This window comes from Neoarius graeffei, chromosome 1, assembly GCF_027579695.1.
Source record: "Neoarius graeffei isolate fNeoGra1 chromosome 1, fNeoGra1.pri, whole genome shotgun sequence".
NCBI classification, from domain to species: Eukaryota; Metazoa; Chordata; class Actinopteri; order Siluriformes; family Ariidae; genus Neoarius; species Neoarius graeffei.
Genome location: NC_083569.1, coordinates 64,647,073 through 64,661,255, shown reverse-complemented (window position 1 = coordinate 64,661,255; position 14,183 = coordinate 64,647,073). Strand labels below are relative to the sequence as shown.

At 40.7% G+C, this 14,183-nt stretch overlaps 1 protein-coding gene across 4 annotated transcripts in view; it reads right to left on the bottom strand.

Annotated features, from left to right (window-relative positions):
• Window positions 1–438: 438 nt before the first annotated feature.
• rbpjb (recombination signal binding protein for immunoglobulin kappa J region b) overlaps window positions 439–14,183 on the bottom strand; it is a 153,598-nt gene continuing 139,853 nt past the window's right edge. For all 4 annotated transcript variants that reach the window (XM_060915767.1, XM_060915669.1, XM_060915713.1 and 1 more), the window contains 2 exons: window positions 13,271–13,374; window positions 439–6,865 (listed from right to left, as the gene is read on the bottom strand). In XM_060915767.1, the coding sequence (XP_060771750.1) occupies window positions 6,583–6,865; window positions 13,271–13,374 (387 nt within the window). In that variant the 3' untranslated portion in view covers window positions 439–6,582. The remainder of the gene's footprint in view (window positions 6,866–13,270; window positions 13,375–14,183) is intronic.

The window sequence follows — 14,183 nt, the reverse complement described above, 5'->3', positions numbered from 1 at the left end:
ATTTGGGCAGCTAAATGGAAAGGTCTCTGGGTGTCTGTGGAACGCTTAGTGCTACACATGTGCTTGTGTGGAATACTTTCCTTTGCATTGCAGTAATCAAAAGGAGCAAAGTATGGCTTTTAACGGCCTTAGTGGAGAGGAGGTAAAGAGTAAAGGATTAGGATGGCACTCTGACAAGGCACCAGTGACATTACCCACGAGTCAGTGCACCAGTGAGGATAACAACTTTTTTGCGTTTAGTATCCCGAGTGACTAACAAGCTGAAAACTATCTAAACAAACGTGGATTAAGCTGCAGTGTGTGCATGTGTGTGCACGTGCCCCTGTGGAAAATTTATTAGATAGACCATCTGGTTGAAGACGAACATGTTTTTTCCAAAACTGTCCAAATCAATTACACAAAAAGATTCATTTTCATGAAACAAAGAAAATACAATAATATTTTTCAGTTTTTTTTTAATTTCTTGATTTTTATGGCAATATTGCAGGTTGGTTTATTCCTTTAATGACATATGAAACTGAGCAGGTGCAATATGCACAAAAAAAACAAGACAGACAGACAGACAGACAACTGAAACTAATATTCTACATACACAAAAAAAAACCCTGCCCCCATGATTCATGTTATTGCTAAAATATCACAGACGGCACAGAATCCTACTGGCAGGACTGATACCACTACCATACCAACGCCTCGGCTTATCACTAGAACAACACACTCAGAGAGATGGGGCTTGTACTTGTGTAAGAAGGGGAGTATTATGCAGATGTAAGCTAGGATTTCCGCGCACGCAGACACAACTGTAGAACTGGGCACACAACAGTCAGCAAGAAGGAACAAGAGAAATGAGATTCTTTGTAGGTACAAGGAATAAGTGCAAAAGTATCACAGAGAAAACCCACAAAGAGATGAAGAAGGAAAATGAGGTGTGCAGTCTGTCTGTTCTGACAGAGAGAGAGAGAGAGAGAGAGAGAGAGAGAGAGAGAGAGAGAGACTTTGCATGTTATTTATCATGATTGAAATTGTAATGCTTTGTGTTACAAAGAAGTTCAACTTGCTTTTACAACTCATCTTCTACTACAATGAAAGTTTTTTTTTTTCCCACAAAGCTGCCTCTGGTGCTATTTTTCTTGGGCAGTGCATGAAAGTCAAAGTCTTAAAAAAAAAAATCATTTGGCATATTAGAGGACAAAGACTCACACACACATCCATCAGAGCTCATAAAAAACCAGCTGCATTTAGAAGAGCCAAGTCAAACATGGAAAATGAAGTGAGGGGACATGAAAAATGTTACTACTGGACCATCAAAGCTGTCACAGAGACAAAAATAATAAAGCAGACGGCTATTCTGCGCTTGGTTGCAGCTTGTACTATGTAAATGTAACTGAAGTTGGGATGAAGCGGATTGGAACATTTCACTGCTGTGCTGTTGATATGCAACGTTGTTAAAACACATGTACATGTGGATCTCTCTGATACGTAAAGATGCTACGTAATAGATACGTAAAAGATGCTTTGTTAGATTATTCATGCTTCAACTTGGTAAGTGAAGCACATCCGAGTTCAGTGTATGAGCCATTCCACCGAATCGGTGCCATTTCCGTCCCTAGAAAATTATATGTATAAATGCACATAAAAATGTACTTTAAAATACATTTCCTTATTACGCAGAATGTCCTGCACATTGATCTGGTTTCAAATTTAAGATATATAATTGTAAGGATTAATAAAAACTACCTAAAACACTGAAAAATAGCATGTGTTACCTGTCCCCGCACTCTAACTTTATACTTAACTATGAAATATTCTGATTAAAATCCTTCAGAAACAGTATTTCTTTTGCACTGTTGTGTGACTCCATATCCTATCCATGGTTTAAATATTTTTTTTTTCATAAGAAATCCACAATATCTTAGTTAAAATCAGGGCTTTGAACCGGTTCAAGGAACGAAAACGAAAACCGGGAACTTTTTCTATTTCACATGGAACAGAAACGAAACCAGAAACTTTATTATTTTTTATGTTCCGGAACAGAAACGCTTATTAAAAATAATGGTAACCGGTTAATACCGGTTTTTATTTCGTTCCTCAAAGTTTCTGTAGCCTACAAATAGTCATTCTTCTCCTGCGCAAGTTTCTATGACCCGCTGGGGTTCACTTCCTGTGTGACGTTCGCTGATTGAATGGAGAGAGCGGGAAGGTGAACTACTAGTGAGTAAGTGCATTACTGAGTGTCTGAGCAAAGAAGAGCCTGAACGTTGCAACCTCCCTATTGGCTGTTTGTAAAAATGTATCAGTTGTTGCCCTTCCCACGGGAATCATCGCGGGCTCGAGAGACGAGACCTGACGAGTTAGTTCGTTGGTAGCAGAACAAAATGTCTGGACACAAATCGGGTTTTCAGAAAAGGAAAGAAAATAAACGGAGGGTCGAAAATACAAAAAAGGAGGCAGAAAATGCAAAACGAGTTTTAAGGTAGGACAAATGGTTACTTTTCTGAGGCAGCCCGCCGTGGCTGCCTGCAGGCTTATTTATTATAGCCCATTTAGTTAAAATAGTTGATATAAAATGTTTATAGTTATAGTTATGTGATGGTTGTCCTGATTTAGACTGTTTTTTTTGGGGGGGGGGGTTGCGCGATGTTGCACCCGGGTCCAGATTAGGGCAGAACCGGCCCTGGCTACATTTCAGCTGTAGTTTATGAATGTATGTACTTGCATAGATGTGTACTTGGTCTTCCAATATGGCGCCTAACAAAATCTCGCGGCGCGGTGACGTCATGCGGTAGCCCTCTATAGGGCCTGACTAGCCTTTGGTAACACACTAAACGAATTCTCTTTCATTTTTGGCACTTTTTCTGTTTGTGTAGATGGGAAGACATACTGAGAATCCAAATCGCCAACATTTGAAATAATAATTGTTTTGAATTATTTATTGTCTTATTTAATGAAGGTTGTAATAGAATTAGCCTACATTTGGCTTAAGCTGGATGAGACAGAGACATAATTTTATAGCCATTTGTTAAACAGCTGAGAGGGAACGTAATGAACCGTTCCGGGAACGAAATTTTTTTGTTCTAACCGGTTCGGGAACGTCTATTTAATGGTGGAACCCAAAACCGGAAACGTTAAAATTCCGTTTCTGTTCGGAACGAACCAATAGGAAAAAAATTCCGGTTCAAAGCCCTGGTTAAAATAGACATTTTAGTTGTGTCCCTGGGTTTTCACTCAGTCCTGTTACCCAAACATATTACCCCATCTGACAAATTTGGAACATTCCATAAATCACATGCTCAACAGGAAGTTACATCAGTTGTGTCTTCTGAAGGCCATGGGAAGACCAAAAGTTAGTTCTCTCATTTACTTTTCTGTATATTTGATGATTTTTTTTAACTTTGACTGATAAGGTCAATGTCAACATACTGTCCTGTTAGTTAAATTATTTCTTAGATGATATTTGTTTATTTTAAAAATACAGATTTTTGGTAAATCACTAGAATGTGCTAAGTGTGGTCATGCTATTAGTGATGACGCCATGTGGCTTAATTCCATGTATTAGCTAATCCTAGGCTAAAAACTCAGTCCTGTTACTTTCAGTCCTGTTACTCATATAAAGAGTATGCAGCCATCTTTGACTTCCAAACCTTGTAAAAAAAATAAATAATGTAGCCTGAGGTTGACCAATACACATTTTGAATAGTTAAATATGTGTGTTATTATAATCAGTGTTGAAAAGATATAACAAGTTTAATTTGGGAGTGGTACAGCAAGCAAATGGCACCCATTCGGTGGAATGTCCCAAATCTTTTCTAGAAAATTCCTTCATACTAAAGCTGCACAGCAAAACATAGGGGGTGGGGTGGGGTGGGGTGGGGGGGAGTCAATGTAAACAGCAAAAAACAGCTAGGATTGTCACATATGCCTGTTTGGAGAGCAAAAACATGAAACTTGCTGCCACTGCTTCAGGTGATCACTGAATCGAGACATGGAGCTTTTGGAGAATATTTTATCCAGGCTGAACTGTTTTGAGCATCTTCAAACAGCTGAGAAAAATAAACCCAGGATCGATGGCCATTTTTCATTTCTTCAGTAAAATCAAATATGAAGGGGATTTTATTTTCCACTCGGAAGCAAGCTGGCCTTAAAGCACTTCAATGGTGACGCCACACTAAACAAGGAGGCGAGTTCATTAATAATTTAAAAATACAATATTCGACTTTAAAGCTACTTTTCATATTAGTAAAAAAGCAAATGGAAAGCAAAGGAAGTACGCTGTCCTTTAGTACACCTTTTTAACTTAAAGTTCCAGTCAGGAAAGGACAAACAACACAAACTGACTCGCATTTTCTTTGCTAGTAAACTCGTAGTCCGAAACACAAACCTTTGAAAATGTTTCTGTTGGTTTTAGATTCGATATGTCGGGTTTGGACCGTCCTTCGGAGTCGTCTTACCGTTCTAAAAATCAGACGCCATATTAGTCGAAAGTAAAGCGACGGGCAAAGTGAACTCAAGATGAGGGTTCTGTTGATCATATCCACTGAAAGTGGATCAGGCTGGTGAAAGTCAGTTATTTCCACAGACCAGGACACAGAATCTGTACAATATTGCTGTATGCATACGTCTTTGAACAACAAACATAGATCTAAAGGGCATTAAACCTCTATTGGACACTTCTCTCGTCTCGTCACCACATGCCAAATTGCTCCGAAAACAGGTACCACAGTTGCTAGGCTACGAGCCGTAGACATGACGAAATACAAATCGTTTTATAGAAAAAGGAAGCATAGTGATGCTCCTCATAAGTTAATCTACTGTACAAAACTACAACAGGCTGATTTGTTAGTTTCTCCTAGCTGGCATTAATAATCTTCATATACATTAGTGTGTTAGCAAGGCCACGAGGAACAAATCGAGAAGTGACGCAAGTAAAGCTCTACTTTTGGTGTACGAGAGGCCACGGCTGCCAACACACTCTTCAAAAAAAAAAAAAAAATTCCACAAACGGAAACGACCTACGTGTCACGACATCTTTGGGTATGTTAACGTGAGAGCATCTAAAAGTTGACGACATGCACAAGTTAAGGGTGTCGAGTCTGAACTTTAAACAGCCTCGTTAGCGACTATCAAGATAAAGAAAGATTAAAAAAAAACCACACAAGGCTGAGCTCAAGAGTTCACAGTCACAGGCCACAGTCTTAGCGTGTGAACTGCACTTGAACTAAATGTGTTGTTACAGTAAGGCCACGTCTAATGGAAGAATATTACTTATTCTAATAATAATCCAGTCATTTTGTAACAAAATTTTTTTTTGACATATTAGCAAAATTAAAAATCAGGAAGACAAAAGGAATTTCAAAAAACGTTTTAGGAGACGGCACAATTTCAGAGCACAAGCTGAAAGAAAATCTGTCCGGTCCAGACTTAATGACACTCTGATGGTAACAGCATCGAAACGCAGCAGCGCTGCTTCAGATCATCGTGCGTTTTGCGTACGCTCGAAACGATCGGTACTGAACGGCTACGGTTTAGCGGACACGCTCGTTCCACGCCTCTGTATTGCGACTGGTGTTTTCTGGTTTCGCTGTTTGGAACAGGAGGAAGAGAGAACTCGCTGATCCCCCTGCGATCCCCAAACACACACTATTATAAAACCCTTAAAGGAAGCATATGCACGTCATATTGCAGACAAGGCAGAGGCGTTGCTTAAAGCTTTTTTGTTCTTTTCAGAGAATTTGTAAAAATCAATAATAAAAATAGACCCTCTGAGTTTCTTCCCAAAGCAAAACAACTTCAAATTAAAAAAAAAAGAAAGAAAGAAAATACAAGTCCCATATCAAAAATTGAGAAGTATCAAAAATGAAGTTGGAGCGAACGTGAAAAGGATATACGTACACGGATGGAAAAAGAAAGCTATACACAAAAGCCAAGAGAGGGCCACAGCACCCTGTTTTGCCCACATCCCTAATGAAGGGAAAAAAATGTGTAAAAACTCAGAGTAGGAACAGAATCTATTTGGTAACAAAAGCATACCATGTATTTAGATACCAAAAAAAAAAATGTATGGAGGAAAATGTACCTTTACTAAAGCTTATACAATAACCTTGGTCCATAAAAACTACGTTTCATTTACAAATTTAACGTGACCCTCGTCTCATAAGTCCAGAGCGAGCCACAGATGATAAGCCATTTTACTCCTTCACACAAACACAAATCAGGAAAGTGTGGGGAGAAAGAGGGAATTCAAATAAAAGGTGGAGTAGCACTTCTTGCTTAAATGCATCACTGCTCTGGTCAGATGCTCTTGTCTTCTGTATGTCGACCGGTGCAGGTGTTCTCAGGTCCATCACCAAGCACCAAACATCTCATCGCCTCCATACCACTTTACTTCCCCCTCTGTTCATGTTTACTCCCCGCATTCCTCGGCTTTGTGTTTACGTTGCCCAGATAAATTGTTCAGTTTTGAAATTTATATGCAGCACTTTGTTGAAATGTACCTGTAGTTTTTTGTTTTGTTGGTGTTTTTTTTGTTGTTTTGTTTTTTGTTTTTCCACCCACGTACTAAGTTCTTGAGTGCTACTACGTGTGTTACGAGACCACGGCGGCTGTGGCGTTGGAGGAGTTTGCCGTGACAGAATTTGGTGTTTCAGTGTTGGGGGTGTTATTAGCGGAGCGCAGGATGGCTCCAGCCGCGCTGCAGTGAGGCCTCGGGCCCGGCTCCGGCGTGTATGTGAACATCAGAGTGGTGGAATAGATGATGCCGTCGTTCCGTACCAGTGTTACAGGAACCTGTACTGGCTGTCTCACCCACCGCCAACCCTCACGGAACGCTGAAATGTCCGGTACAACACACAGCATGCTTTCTCCACACCTGCAACACAAACAGGATTTACTGTCATTAATATATTACACACCGTAGCATTAAGTTTGACTTCATGGGTTACTATAATACAGATACTGCCCCCCTCCCCCCAAAAGGGGGGGGGGATCACTACTCTTGGAGGACATTCATTCAGCTTTTTTCCTTCGAAAAAAAAAAAACCTTCACAGAAATGACAACTATTTTTGTTTAACAGCTGAACATTCTAGTTTTGGAAAACATATCTCAAATAAATTCAGTTGTAATTAATGGTATATATTTTTTCCTGATCAAGTAGACGAAACAAGTATGGATTCACTCAATGATTTGGGGGGGAGAATATATATGTAATTAGATTAGATTAGATTAGATAGAACTTTATTGATCCCTTTGGGAGGGTTCCCTCAGGGAAATTAAAATTCCAGTAGCATCATTACAGGATAAACAGAGAATAGAAAATAGAGAAAAACTTCTAGATAAATTAAATTAGGTATTTGCATATACAAATATAAAAAATAATAAGAATAAGATATGGGGAAGGGGGGAGGGCCAACGGAAGAGGTATTGCACATTATATTGCACATTGTCCGGTATTGCTTATTGTTAGGCTAGGCTACTGCTCCTTCCCGTCCTCTGTCCTCCTGTTACCCCTCCTCCCCCCCAGAGAGGAGTTGTACAGTCTGATGGCGTGAGGGACAAATGAGTTTTTGAGTCTGTTCGTCCTGCACTTGGGAAGGAGCATTCTGTCACTGAACAGGCTCCTCTGGTTGCTGATGACGGTGTGCAGAGGGTGACTGGCATCGTCCATGATGTTCAATAGTTTGTCCATAGACCTCTTCTCTGCCACCGTCACCAGAGAGTCCAGCTTCACGCCGACCACAGAGCCGGCCCGCCTGATCAGTTTGTCCAGCCTGGATGTGCCCTTCTTGGATGTGCTGCCCCCCCAGCACACCACGGTGTAAAACAGGACACTGGTGACCACAGACTGATAGAACATCCACAGGAGTTTCCTGCAGATGTTAAAAAACTGCAGCCTCCTCAGGAAGTACGGTACAGCCTGCTCTGTCCCTTCCTGTACAGGTGGTTGGTGTTGTAATTACTTTGTAATTCACATTTCTAAAACAAATACCCATGCCAAGGTGGTGTGGTGGTTAGCACTGTCGCCTCACAGCAAGAAGGTCCGGGTTCGAGCCCTGTGACCGGCGAGGGCCTTTCTGTGCGGAGTTTGCATGTTCTCCCCGTGTCCGCGTGGGTTTCCTCCGGGTGCTCCGGTTTCCCCCACAGTCCAAAGACATGCAGGTTAGGTTAACTGGTGACTCTAAATTAACCGTAGGAGTGAATGTGAGTGTGAATGGTTGTTTGTGTCTATGTGTCGGCCCTGCCGACTTGTCCAGGGTGTACCCCGCCTCTCACCCATAGTCAGCTGGGATAGGCTCCAGCTTGCCCACAGATTAAGCAGTTATGGATAATGGATGGACAAAACAAATACCTTGCACAAGTTGAAACATGCAAATGAGTCTGCAGTTAAAAGAGAGGGCTTGCAGACCTTAATGAGCTGTTTCACCTGGCTGACTGAAAGGAAACATGACCCCCCCCAAAAAAAAAGAGAGCCATCAGCTGAAACAATGGAAAGGATTATAAAACTCTTTTAAGAAGGTAATTCAACAGAGTGTGGCCAAAGATGTTGGCTGTTCCCAGTGAGCTATGTCTAAAATTTGGAGCAAGTACAAACAAAATGGGAAGGTTGTAAAAGGAAAAAGCATACGGCTAGACCACGGAAGACGTCAAGGCATCAGGACAGAAAACTCAAAAGCAATATGCCTTGAAAATAGAAAATCCACAAATGACAAACGAATGAGCAGAAACGGGAGTCAGTACTTGTGACCAAACTGTAAGAAATCGGCTGAAGGAAATGGGATTTACAGACAGAAAAGCCGAACGGAAAGCATCATTAACACCTAAACAGAAGAAAAGAAGGTTACAGTGGGCTGAAGAGAAGCAGTCGTGGCTGTGGATGCCTGGATGAAAGTGATGAATCATGAATCTGCACTGGCTGATACTGGAACTTTTGTCTGGCGCTGTTTCAATGAAACATATAAAGATCGCTGCGTGAAGAAAGCAAGCAAATTTCCACAGTCACTGATGATATCGGGATACATGTCAGGCAAAGGATCAGGGGAGATGCAATCATTCTCTCTACAGTCAATGCACAGGTGTACAGTGAGATGTTGGACACTTTTCTCATTCCAGCAGCAGAAAGCAGGTTTGGTGGTAATGAATTCATTTTTCAGGATGATAATGCATCTTGCCACAGAGCAAAGAGCGTTAAAACATTTCTTCAGTAAAGGCATATCAACTCAACGACATGGCCAGCAAACAGTCCAGATCGCAATCCAATTGAAAATTTATGGTGGAAATTGGGGGGAAAGAAAAAAAAAAAAAAGTCCACAACAAGGCTCCATCCTGCAAACCTGATCTATCCAGCGCTAAACAAGAAAGTTGGAACCTGAGTGACGAAGAACTGATTTTCATTAGTGAAAGCCCATGCCTCAAAGAGTTCAAGCCATCATAAAAGCCCAAGGAGGTGCAACAAAGGACTAGTTGCAATTTTTTGGGGTTGATGATCCCATAATGTTTTCCTCTACGTCATCAGAAGAAAAAGGCCATTATTTACAACAATTTAATTTGCTTTAGGAATGTTTCACAAAGGCGGCACGGTGGTGTAGTGGTTAGCGCTGTCGCCTCGCAGCAAGAAGGTCCTGGGTTCGAGCCCCGGGGCCGGCAAGGGCCTTTCTGTGCGGAGTTTGCATGTTCTCCCCGTGTCCGCGTGGGTTTCCTCCAGGTGCTCCGGTTTCCCCCACAGTCCAAAGACATGCAGGTTAGGTTAACTGGTGACTCTAAATTGACCGTAGGTGTGAGTGTGAATGGTTGTCTGTGTCTATGTGTCAGCCCTGTGATGACCTGGCGACTTGTCCAGGGTGTACCCTGCCTTTCGCCCGTAGTCAGCTGGGATAGGCTCCAGCTTGCCTGCGACCCTGTAGAAGGATAAAGCGGCTAGAGATAATGAGATGAGATGAGATGTTTCACAAAGCCAGAATGTTCAGCTGTTAAACAAAAAATAGTTTTGTCTCATTTCTGTGAATTTTTTTTTTTTTTTTTGCTACAAAGTGAAAAAGCTGAATGAACCTCCTCCAAGAGCAGTGAGTCCATATTTATTTTATTTTTTTTTTTGCCAGGGGTTCAATACAGTACCAGTCAAAAGCTTGGACACAGCTTCTAATTCAACAGATGTTCTTTATTTTTTATTAATTATAAAAGTCACTTCATGTCTTAGAGTAATGATGGATGTCGTTTCGCTTTACGGAGCTGAGCGGTTCTTGACATGATACGGATTACTACAGTTGTGGAATAGGGCTATTTACTGTAATCTGTGGTTGGTAGAAGAGAGCAACTGGACTTGCTTGAAAAGTCTTGAAGACGTTTCGCCTCTCGTCAGCAAGGCATCCTCAGTTCTGTCTGTCTAATAGGGAGTATCAAGTATTTATCCTTTCATGGATCATCATAGAATCCGAATCAGAATGCTGATGGCTGCATTGTAGGTGGCTGATAGATGTCATAGACACCCACCTCTGTTCAGTGATGGTCGTTCCAGGTTGACAAAAATGAACGATCCTCTCTGGCTAAGATGTCTGCCAGTTTTCTGGAAGTCCTCTCATACTCCCGCACCAGTCGAAGGGATCTCATCCCAAAGTGCGTAGAAACATATCTGTGAAGATACTCAGTCATCCAGGTACATAGTAATCTGTGGTTGGTAGAAGAGAGCAACTGGACTTGCTTGAAAAGTCTTGAAGACGTCTTCAAGACTTTTCAAGCAAGTCCAGTTGCTCTCTTCTACCAACCACAGATTACTATGTACCTGGATGACTGAGTATCTTCACAGATATGACTATTTACTGTATTATTATTATTATTATTATTTACTGTTTGATCTCAAACGCATTAAGAAGGCAAGAAATTGCACTAATTAACTTTTGACGAGGCACCTGTTAATTGAAAAGCGTTCCAGGTGACGACCTCATGAAGCTGGTTAAGATAACGCCAGTAGTGTGTAAAGCGTCATCAAGGAAAATGCTGGCTACTATGAAGAATCTAAAATATGAAACATTTTAACACTTTGTTTGCCACATACAGTTAGGCCCATAAATATTTGGACAGCGACAACATTTTTCTAATTTTGGTTCTGTACATTACTACAATGAATTTTGAACAAAACAATTCAGATGCAGTTGAAATTCAGACTTTCAGCTTTAATTCAGTGGGTTGAACAAAATGATTGCATAAAAATGTGAGGAACTAAAGCATTTTTTAAACACAATTCCTTCATTTCAGGGGCTCAAAAGTAATTGGACAAATTAAATAACTGTAAATAAAATGTTCATTTCTAATACTTGGTTGAAAACCCTTTGTTGGCAATGACTGCCTGAAGTCTTGAACTCATGGACATCACCAGACGCTGTGTTTCCTCCTTTTTAATGCTCTGCCAGGCCTTTACTGCAGCGGTTTTCAGTTGCTGTTTGTTTGTGGGCCTTTCTGTCTGAAGTTTAGTCTTTAACAAGTGAAATGCATGCTCAATTGGGTTGAGATCAGGTGACTGACTTGGCCATTCAAGAATATTCCACTTCTTTGCTTTAATAAACTCCTGGGTTGCTTTGGCTTTATGGTTTGGGTCATTGTCCATCTGTATTATGAAACGCCGACCAATCAGTTTGGCTGCATTTGAGCACACAGTACGTCTCTGAATACCTCAGAATTCATCCGGCTGCTTCTGTCCTGTGTCACATCATCAATAAACACTAGTGACCCAGTGCCACTGGCAGCCATGCATGCCCAAGCCATCACACTGCCTCCGCCGTGTTTTACAGATGTGGTATGCTTTGGATCATGAGCTGTACCACGCCTTCGCCATACTTTTTTCTTTCCATCATTCTGGTCGAGGTTGATCTTGGTTTTATCTGTCCAAAGAATGTTCTTCCAGAACTGTGCTGGCTTTTTTAGATGTTTTTTAGCAAAGTCCAATCTAGCCTTTTTATTCTTGAGGCTTATGAGTGGCTCGCGCCATGCAGTGAACCCTCTGTATTTACTTTCATGCAGTCTTCTCTTTATGGTAGATTTGGATATTGATATGCCTACCTCCTGGAGAGTGTTGTTCACTTGGTTGGCTGTTGTGAAGGGGTTTCTCTTCACCATGGAAATTATTCTGCGATCATCCACCACTGTTGTCTTCTGTGGGCGTCCAGGTCTTTTTGCATTGATGAGTTCACCAGTACTTTCTTTCTTTCTCAGGATGTACCAAACTGTAGATTTTGCCACTCCTAATATTGTAGCAATTTCTCGGATGGGTTTTTTCTGTTTTCGCAGCTTAAGGATGGCTTGTTTCACCTGCATGGAGAGCTCCTTTGACCGCATGTTTTCTTCACAGCAAAATCTTCCAAATGCAAGCACCACACCTCAAATCAACTCCAGGCCTTTTACCTGCTTAATTGAGAATGACATAACGAAGGGATTGCCCACACCTGCCCATGAAATAGCCTTTGAGTCAATTGTCCAATTACTTTTGGTCCCTTTAAAAACAGGGTGGCACATGTTAAAGAGCTGAAACTCCTAAACCCTTCATCCAATTTTAATGTGGATTCCCTCAAATGAAAGCTGAAAGTCTGGACTTTATGTCCATGTCCATTATATAACTATAACCTGAATATGTTTCAGTAAACAGGTAAAAAAACAAAAATTGTGTCAGTGTCCAAATATATATGGACCTAACTGTAACTCCATACATGTTCCAGATGTTATTTCATAGTTTTGATGTCTTCAGTATTGTTCTACAATGTAGAAAATACAGAAAAACCTAGGAATGAGTAGGGGTGTACAAACTTCTGACTAGTACAGCATATGTGTGACAATAGATTAAGATCTGAATTTAAAAAAAAAAAAAGGACACACCCACATCTGGCTGGTAATGATGTCATTGATCAAGTGTGTCATCCTTCCAAATGTGTTCTTGCAGCTCCTGGCCACAGACAACTGTCTCAGGATTTGAATTGTTGCATTCAGAGGCCCTTTCAGAACTTTTTTTTAAACTCGTCTTTACTGAAGGTGGCAATAATTCTAGAGCTGAATGTAGAACCTTTCATTTGAGAGGCGTTATAAAGAAGATGAAACATCAATGTCTCCTCATCATTTATGTTAAAGTACTTAAAATAACCAGCAACCATCGTGATATTTCATTCCCACCTGCACATTTTAAAAGCCTTATCTTCTCGAAACAGTCCAAGCAGCATTTTAAAAAAGTGTGTGTGTGTGTGTGTGTGTGTGAGTGAGCGAGCGAGAACTTTTTAGTACAATCATTAAAAATCCTACCGGTACATAGTCTCAGCTTCCACGTCCCCAAACCACACACGCAGGTTTGGAGCAAAGTTCTGCCCCGTTAGCTCCAGCATCGCTACGTCTCCTCCGCCGTTCAGCTGTGTGCATTGCAAACACACACACCATTAGTTTATGTAAAAGAATGTGTGTCCAGTGATGTGTGGCTGTTTGCAATTTCGTTTTGCTGCAGCTTATTCATTCCAGCAGACAGCTCTGTCAGATCAGCTAAATTTCAATTTGATACAAATTAGTGCATCTGTCTTTAGGGAAGGATTTTTTATTCCAAATTCTTTTCTAAATAATGTAATGAATCTCTTAGATTTCACTGCATTATATTTATAAATAAAGACAAACATTTCTACTGATATATATATATGAGTGATTCCACGCTTATGGGTACTGAAATGGGGACATGAACTTATTTTTAAAAATTCACCTAAAACCATTTCTTTTTTTACCATCAGGTCACAAAACATGTAATCTTTAATGAATGATATGTTAAAAGATAACTTAAATTTTCTGAGATGGTTGTCTGTGTCTATGTGTCAGCCCTGTGATGACCTGGCGACTTGTCCAGGGTGTACCCTGCCTTTCGCCCGTAGTCAGCTGGGATAGGCTCCAGCTTGCCTGCGACCCTGTAGAACAGGATAAAGCGGCTAGAGATAATGAGATGAGATGAGAATAAAAACATATTTATATGCCAAAGTCAAGCCTATGAGTTCCAAAATGATGTCTGTTCCATTACTTCTGTTACGATTGTCCATCTCGCGTCTGTTACAAATTAATTACAATCTAGCTATATACCATGTTAATCTTATTGAAAGAATGTGTATGTTTATTCTACTACACGTTTATTCATTATATTTGCTAAAACATCACCTTCCTATGTTTCAAAAAGTAATTCTAC